General features: G+C 42.2%; 1 protein-coding gene across 4 annotated transcripts in view; it reads right to left on the bottom strand.

Annotated features, from left to right (window-relative positions):
- Positions 1-54: 54 nt before the first annotated feature.
- The window catches only part of FASTKD1 (FAST kinase domains 1), a 61,249-nt gene continuing 43,649 nt past the window's right edge, over positions 55-17,654 (bottom strand). For 2 of the 4 annotated variants that reach the window (XM_072981584.2, XM_020789442.3), the window contains exons 10-15: positions 17,062-17,190; positions 9,973-10,104; positions 9,584-9,697; positions 7,618-7,759; positions 422-536; positions 55-231 (exon numbers count right to left, since the gene is read on the bottom strand). In XM_072981584.2, the coding sequence (XP_072837685.2) occupies positions 148-231; positions 422-536; positions 7,618-7,759; positions 9,584-9,697; positions 9,973-10,104; positions 17,062-17,190 (716 nt within the window). In that variant the 3' untranslated portion in view covers positions 55-147. Of the gene's footprint in view, positions 232-421; positions 537-7,617; positions 7,760-9,583; positions 9,698-9,972; positions 11,166-17,061; positions 17,191-17,654 lie in introns of those variants that run through there. The other 2 variants (XR_013545732.1, XM_078394414.1) reach the window with 2 other exon arrangements.

Below are 17,654 nucleotides of genomic sequence, written 5' to 3'. Positions count from 1 at the left end.
CCTCCTTGAACCGCCAACCTACCACCCACAACTTTGAAAATTACTAAATTTCCATATGTTTGAAAATATTTAATAATACATGATAATTAATTGTCCATATAAAATTGCTTCAAGAGTGTACGTCCTTCCCATTCGAAGAGATCAGAGCTATGAAAATATTTTCGCCTTTAGGTATTCTATCCATGCATTCTTTGATGACAGTTCCATGGAATTCCATTCAAAATGAGGAATCTGAAATTAAATTAAGGCATCTAAAATTAGATACTGTTTCATATTTAGAACTGTTAATATTTCTTATTACAAAAATCGCTACATTAGGCAGGCAATGTGGTAGCTGTAGTGTTGGTTGGTGAGGCAAAATATGTGTGACAAAAAATCTCAGAAATAAAGGTAACTTAATAAAATGCCATAGCCACCATACCTGTACAACGTGGTAACCTAGAATCTCCAAATGTCGCTTTCTCATAACAGTTTTTCCCCTTGGATGAGTTGAATTTTTGCAAAAGTTTTCTGAATCAAGAAATTCAATGGCAATTCTAAATAAAACACAGAGCAAATCATTGGTTTACATGCATTCATACACTAGAAAGCCAAACATACTTATCTATTATGTTACAAGCAGTAACAAGAGCTATCAATTCCTGGTTAAGATAAGGACAAGAAACTCTTGAAAGCATGTATTTCTAACTTTTGCAGGGAGGAGAATGGAACATACCTAGAGGTCATCTGAAAAATATACATCAGTAACTGTGAGGGGAAAGCTGTGTTAGTCTATTTAAGGAAAAACAACCGATATGTTAAAGATTAACATATTTGGCAAAATATGTTGTGTCATGTATTTCAAGATGTAGATGATGGTCCACAAATAAGTCTGCTCATTTTAAAGTACCACAAGAATTTGATGGATTACAAGTTCACACTACAAATGAATTCAAGTATTTTGATCACGGGAACTCTGTCAGATGCATGCATGCAGCTTCCCAGCAAAGAACTGCTTTCAGATTTCCTTTCAGTGCAGAAAACCAATCCATGTTCATTCCTGTTCACACAACAATAATCTCCATTGCCAAATCCAATCAACTGCACAGAAAATCCATGTGCTTTATCTGAATCTGTGTATGAAGCTCTGGAAACTGATGCATGTGTATAAATGTGCTACATGAATGAAAATGTAAAACTAACTGCTTTTTCAAAGAAAATAATTTAAATGAAAAACATACCAAAACAGCCTTTTTTTTAAACCACAAAATCAACAAGGAAGTAATTGGTCACTTGCATAAGCAAGATGAAATCAAGGATAAAAGCTACTGGAGAGAAAGAGAGAAAGACAGACAGACTTTAGGACTTTCTGCATTAAAAATCATACAGCACCAATGAAAGAAGTCCTTTCTGAATAACCCATAGGAAACAAATGGAAATAAAATATATTGTATTTGACCTCAATGAGAACATTACATATTCGAGAAGCAGAGTGGCAGTGTGGCACCATGACACGGTTATAATGACTATGTGATCTCTGAATGCCTGAGATCTTGGCAGTGAATAAGATGGGAAGATAAAAAAAAATCAGTGGTTTGGGGAGATGAAAAACTCAGGGAGGTAAGATCATCTGTCCCCCTCAACAAACACTTCCATATTCTACTTCCAAATCAGCAACTCACATAAGTAAAAACTTAGTTTTGTGAAAATATGGCATAGTACTACTTTTTGATAGAATATCCATTTCTGTACTCACAACCCCTAATGGAAGCCAGAATATCTTGCCCATCTTGTAATTAAGACACTGGGCTGTCATAAAAAATTAGCTCTGAGATTTTATTTTCCCCAGTTAGATCCTTTCCACTAATACTACAGTAATTCACCAGGCCTTGCACAATCTAACTGATTTTGAACTGTTTGATTCAACATTCTTCAACACTGAAGGAGCTGTTTTCTAACATACAGTATATAGTATTTGGCTTTGAACTGAAGGTTTAACTATGGAAAAATAATATGTGATCCTGTGTCATGACATATGGAAAAACTGAACACGGAAGATTATTTAAAATGAGGTAAGAATATTTACTGACACTAGTTCAGAGTTAGCATTTACCACCTTTAAAACATATACTGTATTTTCCCATTTATAAGATGCTAGTTTTTCCTGAAATCATTATACTAAAAATTGCAGGGCGTCTTTTGCACAGAAGTAAGCTGAGATAGCTGAGGAGAGAACAAAACGGCACATACTGTAGCTTGCCTCTGTAAACAGGCTTCCTTCAGTCATGAGCCTTATGGAACTGACGGCAGCTGATCCTGAACAAAGCAACTGGAACACACCTCGTTGGAGGTGGAGCCTGTAGGCTCAGATTCAACAGGGACTCAATATGTCTGACCGTTCTGAGCCCAGAAGCTGAATCCTCAAAGATAAGTTTTCTTAATTTTTGGGTTAGAAAAAGAGGGGGTCTTAAAAATGGGGGCATATTATAAATGGAAAAATACGGTAAGACAGCTGGGCAGGCTATAAATGTTCTACCATGAAAAGCAGTGTAAAGCAATAGATAGAATGTTGGATTGTGATGTGAAAGACCTGGGTTCAAATCACTACTTGGCCAAGGAAACTGACTGCGGGTGGTAGTAAACTCTCCTTGAAAATCTCATACATTTGAAAACCCTATTAGGATTGACATAAATCAGAAGTGGCTTGACTGTACTGTACATACCACCACCATCCTACCAAATGTGGTACGACAGTAATACTGCTAAACAGTTTTTAACTTGACTGCCATTACACTTCCCTCGGGTTCAACCTCAACTTGGCTCACTTTTGATGCTCTGGCTGCTGAAGCTAATGAAGGCCAGTCATTCGGAGGGACTGCTGACAACGTTCTCTACATTGAGACCTTCTCTGAGGACAAAATATGCAAGTAAACTCCTTCACAAAACTTTTCCTCATAAATCAGTCCCTTGCTATGGTCCTCACCAAGTGCAGCGTCTCACCCTGTGCTCACGAGTATTATCACCCTTATCATCACCCTTACTCTGGCCGCATTGCATTGGCTGCCCATCCGTTCCCGCATCGACTTCAAAGTTTTAATGCTTACTTATAAAGCCCTAAGCGGTTTAGGACCTCGATATTTGGCGGAACACCTACTCCCACCAAGCTCTACCCGGATCACCCGTGCAAGTCAGGAGGTGAGGCTGAGGGGCCTGATGCCCAGAGAGGCCCGGAAGGAAAAGACACAAAATCGGGCCTTCTCGGCAGTGGCTCCTTGCCTCTGGAACAATCTTCCTCCGGAGATTCGTGCGGCCCCTACGCTGGGTACCTTTAAAAGTCAAGTAAAACATGGATGTTTATTCAGGCATTCCCTCCAGTCAATATTTGATTCTCTCTTCTCATTTCACTTTAATTTATTTTTACTCTATTTTCTTGGTTTCCACATTTTCATTTGTAGATTTATGTAACTATGTGATTTTATTAATTGTTTGTATTATATTGGAAGCCGCTCAGAGTGGTCGCATAGACCAGATGGGCCGGATACAAATCAAATCAAATCAATCAATCAATTATGGGAGAGATGTCTCTCCCACTTCCATTTGATCCAACTCTTCTGAGAACAGAGCATCGAAGGTGAGCCGAGTTGAGGTTGAACCCAAGGGAAGTGTAATGGCAGTCAGTATCAAGTTGTTGACAGTAGTGGAATGGGAGTCAAAATGATGCCATGATCAAGAACAGAATAGGCAACAGAACTGAGACAGGAGCCATTTTGAAAGAGCAGAGCATGGCCCGGAAAAATCTTCAGAGGAGAACAAATACTGGTACACTGCAATATTGTTGTAGTGTTGACAAAGAGCATATCATTGTAATACTGTACTGTAGAATTAATGTAGAATTAAACATTGCAGACTACATACCAGATGGGCAAAGATGATTGAAGGATAAATCAAAACTTGGCCAAAGATATAACCACAGAACATAACAATCACATTATTAAAACCACGCAAAATGTCACAAATGAGGAACTTAACAGTGAAATAACTTTTCTCCTTACAAATCCAAAATCCCACTTCTGGACATTTTTATATGTTACCTCAAATCCACTAAACCAATAACCCCATGGTGACCAACTGTGTCAGCTAATAACACAACAACTGAAAGGATTTCCCAATACACTGGCCAGTATCCTCTTGTGGAACTCCGCCAGTGCAGTGGGAGTGAAGACTTGGACAGCTTTGCCAGTGCAGTGGGAACAACCTTACTGGCAGTGGCAGATTGCTACCAGCTAAAGATGTTTTCAATTTCAGGTCCACACAGCTTCAGTTCTTAGAGCTCAAGTTGCACACACCCCAAAATTGAAAAAGTACTGTAGCTCTTTAACGGGAAGTATGCTATGTTTGCAAAAAGAGTCATAAATGGAGACATTGTTATGCTCTTATTAGGCATTTGCCATTAAACCAGTCAGCAGCCACATCTGATGCTGTGGTTTGGGTAGTGCTCAATATGAAGGAGTGCTTTGTGCTTTTATTGATCTTTGTGGAGATGGGTCATTTGAATGATTGGTTTTGAGGGTTTTCTCTGCAATTTTGGCATGTTGGCAATTCACATAATGTATTTTCCTGTAGCCCAAGGCAAAAATAGATGTGGTAAGCAAACACTGCTTTAAAGAGGGTGTCTGCTGATTCACATGTCTCAAAAATATTAAGATCAAGAGTAATGAAAATTTAATCCATATGCCATGCAAAAGATAAATAGGAATATTAATACTGTATTAGTAATTAAAGGAAATGAACAGTTCATTTTTTAAAAAAAAATCTTGCACAGATAGAGGAACTTTCTTTAAAACTGTAAGATAGATTTTCTTTAAACATACTCGACATAAAGAGATTCATGTCAATAAAAATAAACACATATAATGCCAAACTGAAGCACAGGATACAGTACATTCAGATTGGAAAATCTGATTCTCAAGCAGCACTTTGTCTATGATATTACAGTGGACCCTCTACTTACGGAATTAATCTATATTGGAATGATGGCTACAGGTCAAAAAGTCTGTAGGTCGAGTCTCCATTGACCTACAATGCATTGAAAACCAATTAATCCATAACCGACCATTTTTGTTCCATTTTGGTTTTTTTCTGGTCTGTAGGTCGATTCTCTGGCTGCAAGTCGAACCTAAATTTTGCAGCCAGAGAAGTCTGTCACTCGAAAAGTCCGTAAGTCGAGCCGTCTGTAAGTCGAGGGTCCACTGCACACACTTTATAAAGCAACAAGGTAATATAAACATGGATGTGTAGGTCACATAGCTAGATACAGATATGATGATACATCAGTTTGAGTTATATAATCCTATAGCTGCAGAGTTGGAAGGGACCCTATGGATCATTGAGTTCAGCCCCTCCCAGTGGGGAACTGCACTGCACAGCCAGATGCCTAAGTCATAGTGAACATAAGAAGAGCCTGGCTGGATCAGGCCAAGGGCCCATCTAGTCCAGCTTCCTGTATCTCACAGTGGCCCCACCAGATGCCTCTGGGAGCACACGAGACAACTAGACACTTGTTTCCTGATATCCCTCCCCTGCATCTGGCATTTGGAGGTACCTTCCTTCTAAGCCTGGAGATTGTACATCCCCATCACGGCTTGTAACCTGCGATGGACTTTTCCTCCAGAAATCTGTCCAATTCTCCCTTTAAAGGCATCTAGGGCAGATGCCATCACCACATCCTGTGGCAAGGGGTTCCACAGACTAACAACACGCTGAGTAAAGAAATATTTTCTTTTGTCTGTTCTCACTCTCCCAACACTCAGTTGGAGTGGATGTCCCCTGGTTCTGGTATTGCATAAGAGAGAAAAGAGCTTCCCTCTATCCACTTTATCCATACCCTGCATAATTTTATACATCTCAATCATCTCCCCCCTCAAGTGCCTTTTGTCTAAAGAGCCCCAAACGCTGTAGCATTTTCTCATAACAGAGGTGCCCTAGCCCAGTCATCATTTTAGTCGCTCTCTTCTGCAACCTTTCCAGTTCCGCTATATCTTTTTTGAGGTGCGGCAACCAGAACTGTACACAGTACTCCAGGTGCGGCCTTACCAGAGCTTTGTACAATGGCATTACAGTGGACCCTTGAGACTTACGAAAGTCCCTACTTACGGAAATTTCGAGTTTTAGTTCGACTTGAGACCTTAGCTTCAACCTATGAAAGGCAGGGGGAAAGGGCGGGAAATTCAAAGCAGCTCCCTCTGCCCTCTTGTCTCCTGTCCCCGGTGTCCTCTGCCTCCTGTCCCTGCAGAGATGGGAGACAGAGGGCAGCAGGTGCAGCTTTGGAAGCCCGGGATTTTTTTTTTCTTTGGCTGGAATGGAACAGATTAAATGGTTTTCAATGCATTCCTATGGGAAATGGAACCTCGACCTATGGAATTTTCGACCTGCAGCCACCGTTCCAATACGGATTAATTCCGTAAGTCGAGGGTCCACTGTATTATGTTGCCTGTTTTGTCTTCAATCCTCTTTGTAATGATACGTAGCATGGAATTGACCTTCTTCACTGCCGCCGCACACTGAGTTGACACTTTCATCGAGTTGTCCATCAGCACACTAAGATCACTTTCCTGATCCGTCACTGACAGCTTAGATGATAAATGAAGTTTTTTTTTTTTGCCCCAACGTGCATTAATTTACATTTTCTTATACTGAAATGCATTTGCTATTTAGCTGCCCATTCTCCCAGTTTGGAGAGATCCTTCTGGAGCTCTTCACAATCCCTTCTGGCCTTCACCCCCCCCCCAAAAAAATATTTTGTATCATCTGCAAACTTAACCACCTTATTGCGTTTTATTCCAGGTCATTTATGAAGTTGAAAAGCACCGATCCCAGGATAGATTCCAGGGGCACAACGCTTTCAACATCTCTCCATTGTGAAAATTGCCTGTTTACACCTACTCTCTGTTTCCTGGTTCTCAACCAATTCTCAATCTATAAGAGGACCTGCCCTCTTATCCCCTGACTGTGGAGTTTTCTCAGCAGCCTTTGGTGGGGAACCACGTCAAACGCCTTCTGAAAATCCAGATAGACAATATCCACATACCTATTGACCTTTTCAAAGAATTCTAAAAGGTTTGTGAGAGAAGACTCACCCTTACAGAAGCCATGCTGATTTTCCCTCAGTAAGGTTTGTTCTTCTATGTGTTTTAAGATTTTATCTTGGATGAGGCTTAGCACCACCCTCCCTGAAACAGATGTTAGGCTAATCGGCCTATAGTTTCCCGGGTCCCCCCTCCTTCCCTTTTTAAAGATTGCCATGACATGCGCTATCCTCCAGTCCTCTAGCACTGTGGCCATTTTAAGGGATGAGTTGCATATTTTAGTTAAGAGATCAGCAACTTCCTTCCTCAATTCCTTAATAACCCTTGGGTGGATGCGAGCTAGGCCTGGTGACTTATTGAGCTTCATGGTCTGGACCTAGAGGACACCATCTGGCATAACTCATCCACTTTGCTCTATATAATGACCACTCTGGAAACGACACACTTCTATTAATCTGAAGAAGACAGAAGCCATAATATCTTGCCATATTTTATTTTTCTGTTTTGTTAGTCGTCCTACTAAATGTCAACCATACAGAAAATTTATACTAACCTCTGAGCTCCTGGTGGTAGCCCTTTCTTTTCCAAAACTTGCCCATTCTGGCTCCAATGCACTCTTTCTAAGTTAGCCATGACACCACCATGGTGCACATATGGAAGAGGCCTCTTGTTTTTATCAAGAATACACTCAAAGTCTGAAAAGACAAAAATGGTCAATCCTAAGAAATGGAAAAGTGTGTGATTTTCAGACTTGAACTTGCTATTCTAATGCTGAAATTAGGTATTACAACATCAGAAGAGAAAAAGAACATTTGCAAGGTGGTAAAACTCATGCACCACAGCAATGATGCAAACTGTTATGTTACTCAGGCAGTTATATTTCTACATATAGACACAAGCGTTCACTTATAGCCTACCATCCATTTAGAAGGATAGGGTGCTCATCCATCAAAAAACTAATCAGGCATGACCCAAACTGAACTTTCAAAAATGCTAGATAAGACACTGGTCTATTTAAGGTCAGAGTAATCCTTACACTTTAATATCAGCCATTCTCAACATTTTTAGGCCATGGCCCTTTTAGGGGCTCTTCTCAGGTTCCAAGCCACCCTGTCAAACAAGGATACAACCCTAACAGATAATCTTTCAGAAACGTCTCACATTTTTCAGTCTGTGGCTCCCTTCATATGTGCAAGGGAGGGCAGGGGGCCATATGCCCCCTTGTCAAGAATGGCCAATTTAAAGAACCGTAACTGTTGTTCATATAAGCAATAGTTTATTGATGGTTGAGCTGTTTATTCAGTGCTCGTCATATAAGTGTCATCCCACTGATATTAGAGGCTCCAGCCTGTTTGTGAGTTTTACACTGAGATCTAAAACACAGCAACTAAGCAGGATGTGTCAGTAAAATATAGTTCCAGTTAGAAGCTTATACGTAGGATGCCAAGGCACTATCCTAGCAGAATTCACTCCTTGGGAAGCGAGTTCCTGTTTGCTTCCTACAGACAGTTGCTTACATTAATAACATCAGGATGCAGCTTTGCTGTGAAAAGTCATGATCTTTTTTTGAAAACGGAGAGACAATGCGCTCTATCACCTGAGCACACCTCCACTCAAAAAAACTTGTGAAAAATAAAAACTTAAGATCTACAATACTATAGAAATGGAGGCTGAAATCCTATTACCTTAAACTTTTGTCACACAAGGAGGGTGACATCATCGGCCATGGCGATTTTTCGGATATAGAACACTTCTGATTTCTTCCCCAAAAGGCATGGGAAGGTACAAGGGGAAAAGTAAAAACTGTGCCTCCCTATTCAATTGCTTGGCGGAGAAGCCCTAACTAGATTTTACCCGACAATTAGATACTTCTGAATACTTAGCATCTTTGCAACAAAAGTGGTGCCGCTACTTTCAAGGAGAGACGGTGGACCTTCCAATAGGAAATGGGAAAGAGTCACAATATTACATGACAAGTTCCTTCGTTAACAGAGCTGCCTGTCTGCACAATAACAGAATCCAGGGAATGGCAGCATGCCAATCCTTCCTGGATTTAGCCACCACCCCCAATACTAAAATGTGCTCCTGGAAGCTGAAAAACTCTCTACGATATACAATCAGGAGAAGAGAGAGCTGCTGTGGAGGGGCAAAACCGCAAACACAACTACAGGCATCACACTGGGTTCAAGCTAAAGTTTAGGAGAAGCTCCCCACCAAGCGCTAAACCAAAGATGACTTCCAATGAATTAAACCTTTAAAACCCAATTAAAAACATGGCTGTTTATTCAGGCCTTCCCTCCAGCCAACTCTTGATTTTTTTTCTTACTTTTCCTTTTTATCTTTACTGCTGTTCTTGTTTGATTATTATGTATTTGTCTATGTTTTATTATTTGATTTTATATTTGGAAGCCGCCTAGAGTGGTCCGGTGGGCCAGATAGGTGGGGTATAAATTAAATAAATAAATAAATAAATAAATAAATAAATAAATAAATAAATAAATAAATAAATAAATACCCACCAAATCTATAGTAGTAAGGGGTAACTACGGACATCCTGGCAAAATTAGCTCCTCCCAAGGCTTCAACCAGCAACCTGTTAATCTGCTGTCGCAAGGCACCAGAGCTACCGCTACCTCGAAGAAAAACAAAACAAGATATTACAGAAAACCAGAAAAAGTAGAAGGAAGACAGAACAAAATGCCACCACTCGTTTCACCAATCTCCATCCCATATTTACCAGGTTTAGACCATTGTTGTTACTTTTTTTTTAAAAAAAAGCTTATAATTCTCCAGATAAGCCAAGTTTTCATCTACTGAAATTTTCCAGGTAAAAATAAACAAGATTTTACAAAGGTTTGTAAAATAATATTTAAAATATATCTAGCATTTGAGAGGTTAAACTATTCACTGTTGTTCTGTAGCTGTTGACAGTAGTGTTCATGAAACCATGGGATTTGAAGCTCTGGGCACTCCAGGCAGACAGCTCTGTTCAGCTCCATCAGGTCAAAGCGCATCTTCTTGTTTATGGAATCTGATACCACTTATGCCAAAACATAAAGAGGGGAGAGAACATAAAATTTTCTATAAAATTTCATTGTGTACAGAAGACAAAAGACAGATGCCTCAAAACTCCTTTGTTTTTAATGACAGCAAAGATTTCTCCAAGACATACAACAAAAAAATTGAACAAATGAAACAGTGGCTGAAATTCTGTTGCTTTGTTATGCACGTGGAAGGCGAACTGTTGCTTCCAGCAGGTAGTTAAGGGGTCCTGACTGGCATTCCTGAGCATACACCAAGCCTTCTGTGGGCACTGTAAAACAACAGGATTTCAACTTGTGTTACAAGATGCAACTTCTGAAGCAAGACCATAATGGAATATCAGATATGCATGTACTGTATGTACTGCCAATGACACCCCAGCTTGCCATGGTATATGATACTCAAACCACTGAAACATCCTAGTGAAAGACGAGAGCATCAAATTACTGTGCTTAATTCAATACATGCAACACGACATAAATATGATTTTGAGTATATTAACTGAGAATCAGATAATGGCCAAAATAGAGGTTACTTACCTGCAATTCTGGTTCTTTGAGTGGTCATCTGTGAATTCACACTAACGGGTTAAGTCTGTGCTTGCACAGAGGTCTCTGGAATATTCTAGAGCTGAAAAGTTTGCTAGGACCGCCCCCCTTGTACATGTGGTCCGCCCATCCTAGTGACTGCTTCAGTTCCCCCAAAGCCACTGCTGCTCTAAGAGTGAGACAGATGTGACGGACAGAGGGGAGGACGGGCAGGAAGTGTGAATTCACAGATGACCACTTGAAGAATCAGATGTCACGTTCCTGGGGGTTACAACAGGAGAGTCCGATAATCCAGTCCGGAATCCAGGGAATGCAGAGCCGATATCCAAATACCAAAGCCAACTCACACAACGTAGTCCATGGTCAGAGTCCAATGCCAAAACGCACAGCATAGTCCAGGGTCAGAGTCCAAAGCCAAGAGTCCAGAGAACAAGGTTCAAGGTTGTCAGGAGCGTGGATGCAAGCCAGAGGTTTGACTTGTTGCTTCCACAGATTTCCAGCTGTCTGAGAGCTGTTTATATAGTAAAAACAGCCCTTGAGCTGCTGGAAGCCTTTTCATCCTGTCAGAACTCAGGACTAGTTGATCGGATGTTTCTGCGGGCAGCCTTCAAGCGATCCTCTGACCTTTTTATCATAAGTCTTCCCCAAAGCCTGGCCCTCAGCCTGTCTACTGGGGGAGGAGAATCTGGAGGCGATTCAGGTGTTTGTATTTCTGATTGCTCAGCATTCTCTTCAGCTACAGTTAACCCTTCAGATTCCAGATCTTTGGCTGCACTCATGACATCAGAGTTACAGGTAAGTAACCTCTCTTTCTTCTTCATGGTCTCTCTGAATGTACACTAATGGGTGATTAACAAGCTTACCTCAAAGGTGGAGGGACATCACAGCAAGACTGAGGATAGAACTGCACGTCCAAAACCCACATCTGCCTTCGCATGCATGTCCAGACGATAGTGGGATGCGAAGGTCGATGGAGTTAACCAAGTGGCAGCCCTGCAGATATCTGGGTTTGGAACACCTCGCAGGAAAGCCATGGAGGTCGCCAGAGTCCTGGTGGAATGACCCTTGACATTGGCCAGAAGAGGCTTCTGGGCGAGCTGATAAGTCAGGTGTATGGTTTGCACAATCCATTGTGATATGGTTTGTGGGGATATTTGTGAGGTGGGTGAGGAGAAATAAATAAGTACTTTGACCTCCGAAAGGAAGTAGCCCTTTTGACATAGAAGGCAAGAGCGTGCCGTACATCCAAGAGGTGGAGTGATTTTTCAACACCTGTCGATGGTTTGGAGGGAAAAGTAGGCAGGATGATAGGTTGGCGAACATGGAAATCAGTAGCGACCTTGGGAAGGAAGGAGATTTCCGGATATAGGGTGACTTTATCCAGGTGGGACTGTAGGGATGGGGAATCCACGCGGAGCGCTGTGAGCTCTGATGCTCTATGGGCAGAGGTGATGGCCACAAGAAACAAGACCTTGAATGAAAGTAGACATTCTGACGGGGTGGTGAGAGGTTCAAAGGGTGGAAGTGATAGATGTCTGAGAACAATGTGTAGTGACCACTGGGGTGTAGGAGAAGGTCTAGGAGGGTTGAGGTGAGCAATTCCTTGAAGGAACTGTTTTAGGGTAGGATGTCAGAAAAGCAAGGTGGCATCTGAGTCTTGCGGCTGGTGCACTACAATAGCTGAGGTACAGACCTTGATTGTAGATAATGATAAGTAACAATCAAATACAGTGGTGCCTCGCTTAGCAATGTTAATTTGTTCTGAAAAAATTGCTGCTAAGTGATTTCATCACTAAGCGAAACGCAGTTTCCCATTGAAATGCATTGAAAACCGGATAATCTGTTCCAATAGGAATGAATTGCCATCCTGAAGCGAAAATCGCCATAGGAAACATCGCTAAGTGAAACGCGGTTCCCCAACTGAAATGCATTGAAACCTATTCAATGCATCTCAATGGGGAGAAAAAATACAACAACAAATTAAAAAAGAGTCAGAACAAAGTCAAATTTGGATAACAAAGGCTTTATTAAGTGCACTTTATAATTTCAAACATTTTAAACAGTAAACTTTAACTTTATAAATAACAGAAAAACATTTAAAAACAGCAAACATGAGGCTATTTAAACCATCGTTAAGCGAAACAGGGGACCCAAAATTTAATTGCTATGTGAAGCATGGTCCCAACCATTGCTAAGCGAAAATTGCCCATAGGAACCATCGCTAAACGAAGCACAAAAACCCTCTGAAAAAGTCATCGCTAAGCGATTTCATCACTAAATGGAGCGCCCGTTAAGCGAGGCACCACTGTAGATAGGAGAGGAAGGACAAAACTGCTCAAAGAGTAGCAGGTGCAGTGGGAAGATAATTCCTGGGCGCACACTGTTCCATACCGTGGTGTCAGTACCGACGACTGTGGCAGTATGGCTTAGGTGGTGGTTCGAAGTACATCGGTGGCTCATAGACAGTAACATGTTTGGGCCAATGACAATGAGCCCTAGAGCCTGGCTATACTGGCAGTCCCGAATGACTCGGAGGCTGGCAAGTAACGGTATTGGAGCACCCAGTGTGATCGGATTGGTGGAGTTTAGATTTCCTCTTCTTGACAGTAACTGGATTGGGAATGGGCATCAATCCAGACTCACACCCCGATATACAGCTAGCCAAAGATTTGTGGCTTGAACAGGCCGAATCTTGTAAGGCGTTTATCTCAGCTGAGGTATCTGCCCAGGATGGGGGCAGAGCAAGCAGAGGAGAAGGTGGCTGTCCCGAAGGCGGTGGGATGTACTCCCTGTTAGTGTCAAGGTCGATGGTTGGATGACCCGGTACCTACGAGGACCGTACCAAAGGTTGTGGTTCCACCGATGGCTTCTTCGACTTCTTTGGTTTGGTACTGGTGGACTTTGGTGTAGGTTTGGATGACGGAGTAGAATGAGTTGTAGAGCCAGACGATTTAGATTTAGGAGGTCTGGATTTGATTTTTGGACATTTTAGCAGTGAGTTGATCACTGAGGAAAGTGGTAACTGGGAAGCCTGAGCATTGTCCATTTTAGACGGGGGTTGGAGGGGTTCCTCCCACAGGAAGGATCTAAGTCATTGCTGCCGGAATTTAATGGCCTGTTTGGTAAAGTTTTTGCAGTTGGAGCAAGTGGATGGTTGGTGTGATTCTCCGAGACAGAACAGACAAGCGCTGTGACCATCAGAGACCGGCAGCTTATTTGTGAAGGAGATGCACTTCTTGAAGGGGCCCATTGGGGCCATAAACGGCGGGAAGACACGGAAACAAGGGAGGGGGCGGAAGGGAGGTACAAGTGGTGTCTCGCTTAACGAGCGCCCCGTTTAACAATTAATCCGCATAGCAATGAGGTTTTTGCTATCGCAAAAGTGATTGCATTGCAATGTTTTAGATCACCAAAATTGCTTTGCGATGATCGGTAAGCGTTTCGCTTACCGATTTTCGCATAGCGATGTTTTAAATTCTGGCAGCAATGACTGTTTTAAAAACAGCTGATCGGCGGTTCCAAAATGGCTGTCGGAAAAATGGCTGCCCGCAGTGTTTTTGCACCCTTTCCTCGCTTACTGGGCAGCGAAAATGGCGGCCGGATGGAGGATTTCCTCGTAGCGGTGAGTTTTTCCCCCATAGGAACGCATTAAACGTGTTTTAATGCGTTCCTATGGGGTTCCCCCCCCCCCGCATAGCGACAAATCCGGATAGCGACGATTTTTTGGCATGGATTATCGTCGCTATGCGGGGCACCACTGTATAAATCAATCAAGTAGTGATACAAATGATTTATTGAAAGAAGATTGGTTCTTTTTCAAAAAGAAACAATTTACGCGAATGGAGCTCAAGAGATGACACCTCAGCAGCGGCAAAAAGGAACTGAGGCAATCGCTAGGATGGGCAGACCACATGTACAAGGGGGGCGGACCTAGTGAATTTTTCAGATCTAGAATATTTCGGAGACCTTTGCGTATTTGCAGACTTAACCCATTAGTGTGCATTCACAGAGACCACGAAGAAGAAGCTGTTGCTTAGCACAATACATCTCACTAGAGTAAGCCCAATGAATCACTGCCAATTTGGTGAGTCAGCTCCTTTATATGCCACACTTGCACAGGTGGTATGTCGCATGAGCGCACATGCGTGCAAGCATGACACCCCCGACAAGAGTGCAACACGCCCCGCAGCAAGCGTGATACACCCACCACATGTGGGAGGGTTGTAGATCCGTATCCGCAGCCCAGTTCCGGCAAGCCCACGGACCGGCACTGGGCCGTGGACTAGGGGCTGACGACCCCTGTTATATACCATTAGATCAGAAATGATTTAATAGCAACTCTGATAGGGGCCTTTCAAAGTAAGTGAAGTATTTAAGGAGTGGATCAGTTCCACACATAAACCCTAATGACTTTTCATGGCTGAGCAGGGATTCAAACCCAGGTCTCTCGAGCTCTACTCCATCTGACTATCCATTACACACCATACTGGGGAACCATGAAGTGAGCAGCCATTGAGGCCTCTCTCCATTAAGCTAACCAGAAATCTTCCAAATAAAATTTGCCAGAGGTTACAAACACTGTGAGATTTCTTTTTTTAAATATAAAGGCATAACATTCTCTTGAAACAAGAAAAAGCTTTATATACATGTGACAGGAAGGCCTTGTTTGAACTGTCATTCTTCCTCACAACAAACCTCTGTGGATTCCATACATGCTCTAACTAGCATAGCATTCTTCCTAACATTTAAGGAGAGAAATAACATTGCTCAGTACAAATCTAGAAAGAGATTCAAAGGTTAGGGGAAGAAAGCTGTGTTGTGAAGAGTCCAGGTTTCTTTGGGGACCTCAGAGGAAGTTTCACCTGTTGAGTTTTCAGGGGATTCGTCCCTAAGCGAAGCTGTTTCAATATGTTCTCAATTTCTTGAGCAGAGCAGAGCAAGCTCTGGGGGCCAAGGGCTACATCTGCACCCCCAAACGCAAGAAGAGTTTAAAAAGTGGGAAAGCATTGCTCTTTTACTGTAAAAGTGGCAAGAGTGTCTAGCAATCCTCTTGGGGCAACCCTACCCCGTCCCCCAACACCATGCAAGAAATGTTCTAGTTTACTTCTTAACTGGGGAAAGAGAATTCTTTTTCTTTGACAGGAAAAGTGCAAGGCGTGCCTACTGTCACATTCATTTTTGTCTACAGAGGAGAACCACCGTTCCATGATGGGGAAATTGATTCCTCTCAAAGACAGCTGTAATTACTGAGGATAGCAGGCCAGGACATCTTCTAAAGGGGAGGAAAGTTGTAATTCCCGGAAGTAGAGGTCACTGCAGAAGTGTGACTCATTACCAAGCAAACACGTTAACCGAATGGTGGACCAAGTACAGCCCTGTGGGGCTGCATGTGCGTTAGACTAGCATGGGGTTTGTAGCCCCTTTGCAAAAAACAACAAAATGTTTTACCAGGAGAGGGAAGTGGGGGGAGAGAATGGCCACTTCTGGAAGCCTCCGGGCGCATTCAGCTCCCTTGATCTTTTCTCTAGGTAGTAAGGGCCCCTACTGTGTTTCAAATGGGGGAAAAAAGAAAGAAAGAAAGAAAATAGAACATAAACAAATTCTAAGAACCGGAAGAGGATTTCTGACCACCTCAGTTTTTGTTATTTTGTCATTTGTGTGTCCTGCATGGTCATCTGAAGATCCTGGGCAAAACAAATTGGACTCTAACTCACTGAAGTTGCTCACCTCTCCGTTAATAGCTGGAGAACTACCATTAGCCATGAGTGGGTGGCAAGTCTGGATGAGCCCAAGCAGTGTCACAGAACAATCAGAATCCAAATGTTAATTTCAAGTGTGCTTTAAATGAGTAAGTCATATCTCCCGCCTGCCCCCCTCCACTATTCACTCCAGGACGCAATGCACTACCTTGTGCTCCTTCAGCATGTTACCCCTGAAAATGCTTACATTTCCGAGGCTAGGCTGAGGTAGGAAGTGAACTCGCCCAAAATATATGGACAACATTTTACTTTCTTCCTGTTTTAGGTTAGGATAGCAACTGTATGAGAGAGACTGAGTTCCTTACAAGATTGAAATCTCTTTTCAGGAACTCATGTGTGAACAGGGTGTTACTTCTGCATATTTGGCACACGACAAGTTAGGGGCAAAGAAGGAACCCACATGGCCCAGTTTTCGAAGTTAAGAATAGAGATACGCTGTCGGAAAGCAAAAGGCCTTCGATTAATTCAGTGAGTTCATCTTCTACACTTTATTCTTCAGTGAGTGAAGAATGATGAAGCCTGACAATACAAAAGGCCTTCCCTATTCCAAGCAAAAGACAACTTCTACATATTTAGGTGATGCAAGAGTATTCCAAAGGAATATCCAAACTTTAAAAGATACATAGAGTAATAGTAATTATCACTTACTTTCAAGCTGATTGTCCAGTCTGGCTAGGAACTCAACATTAAATATAGTCTTTATTAGGGTCTCTGGAAAACGCCCAGTAATCGCCAAATCCAGGCTCATCAATACAATAATATGTGGCTCAAAACTATCTGTAAAAAAAAATACGTAGAGTCATACATTTAGTGAGCTTATTTTTCCATAGGCAGTGAAACTGATAGGAAAACTGACCTGCCTGAAGAAACTCAAATTCGGGGACAATAAACATGCAAGTGCAACATACTTGCATGTGTCTGCTTATCTGATATAATTCTGCTTCTCAAACCAGATTCTAGCATGGTTATGCTTCCTTTATGGGGAGGGAACAGAAGGAGAAAAGGATGTTCAATTTTGGGCATAGGTTAGGCTGAAAAACAGTGAAGTTGACGCCTTGCTTTACTGAACGTTCCCCTCCCTCTCTCCCCCCACACTTGTCTCTAGGCACAGTCTCATATATTATCTAAAACTAGGGGACTGGAGAAGGGCCTCCCTGAAGAATGTGTGGACTCTGAACATATGTGGGCATCCTCTGGACAACAAGACCCTGTCAGCAGATCCTTCCACGTTGGAAGCACTA

This window comes from Pogona vitticeps, chromosome 1 (assembly GCF_051106095.1).
Source record: "Pogona vitticeps strain Pit_001003342236 chromosome 1, PviZW2.1, whole genome shotgun sequence".
NCBI classification, from domain to species: domain Eukaryota; kingdom Metazoa; phylum Chordata; class Lepidosauria; order Squamata; family Agamidae; genus Pogona; species Pogona vitticeps.
The sequence above is the reverse complement of the archived record's forward strand: the minus strand, read 5'-3'. Positions and strand labels throughout refer to the sequence as shown.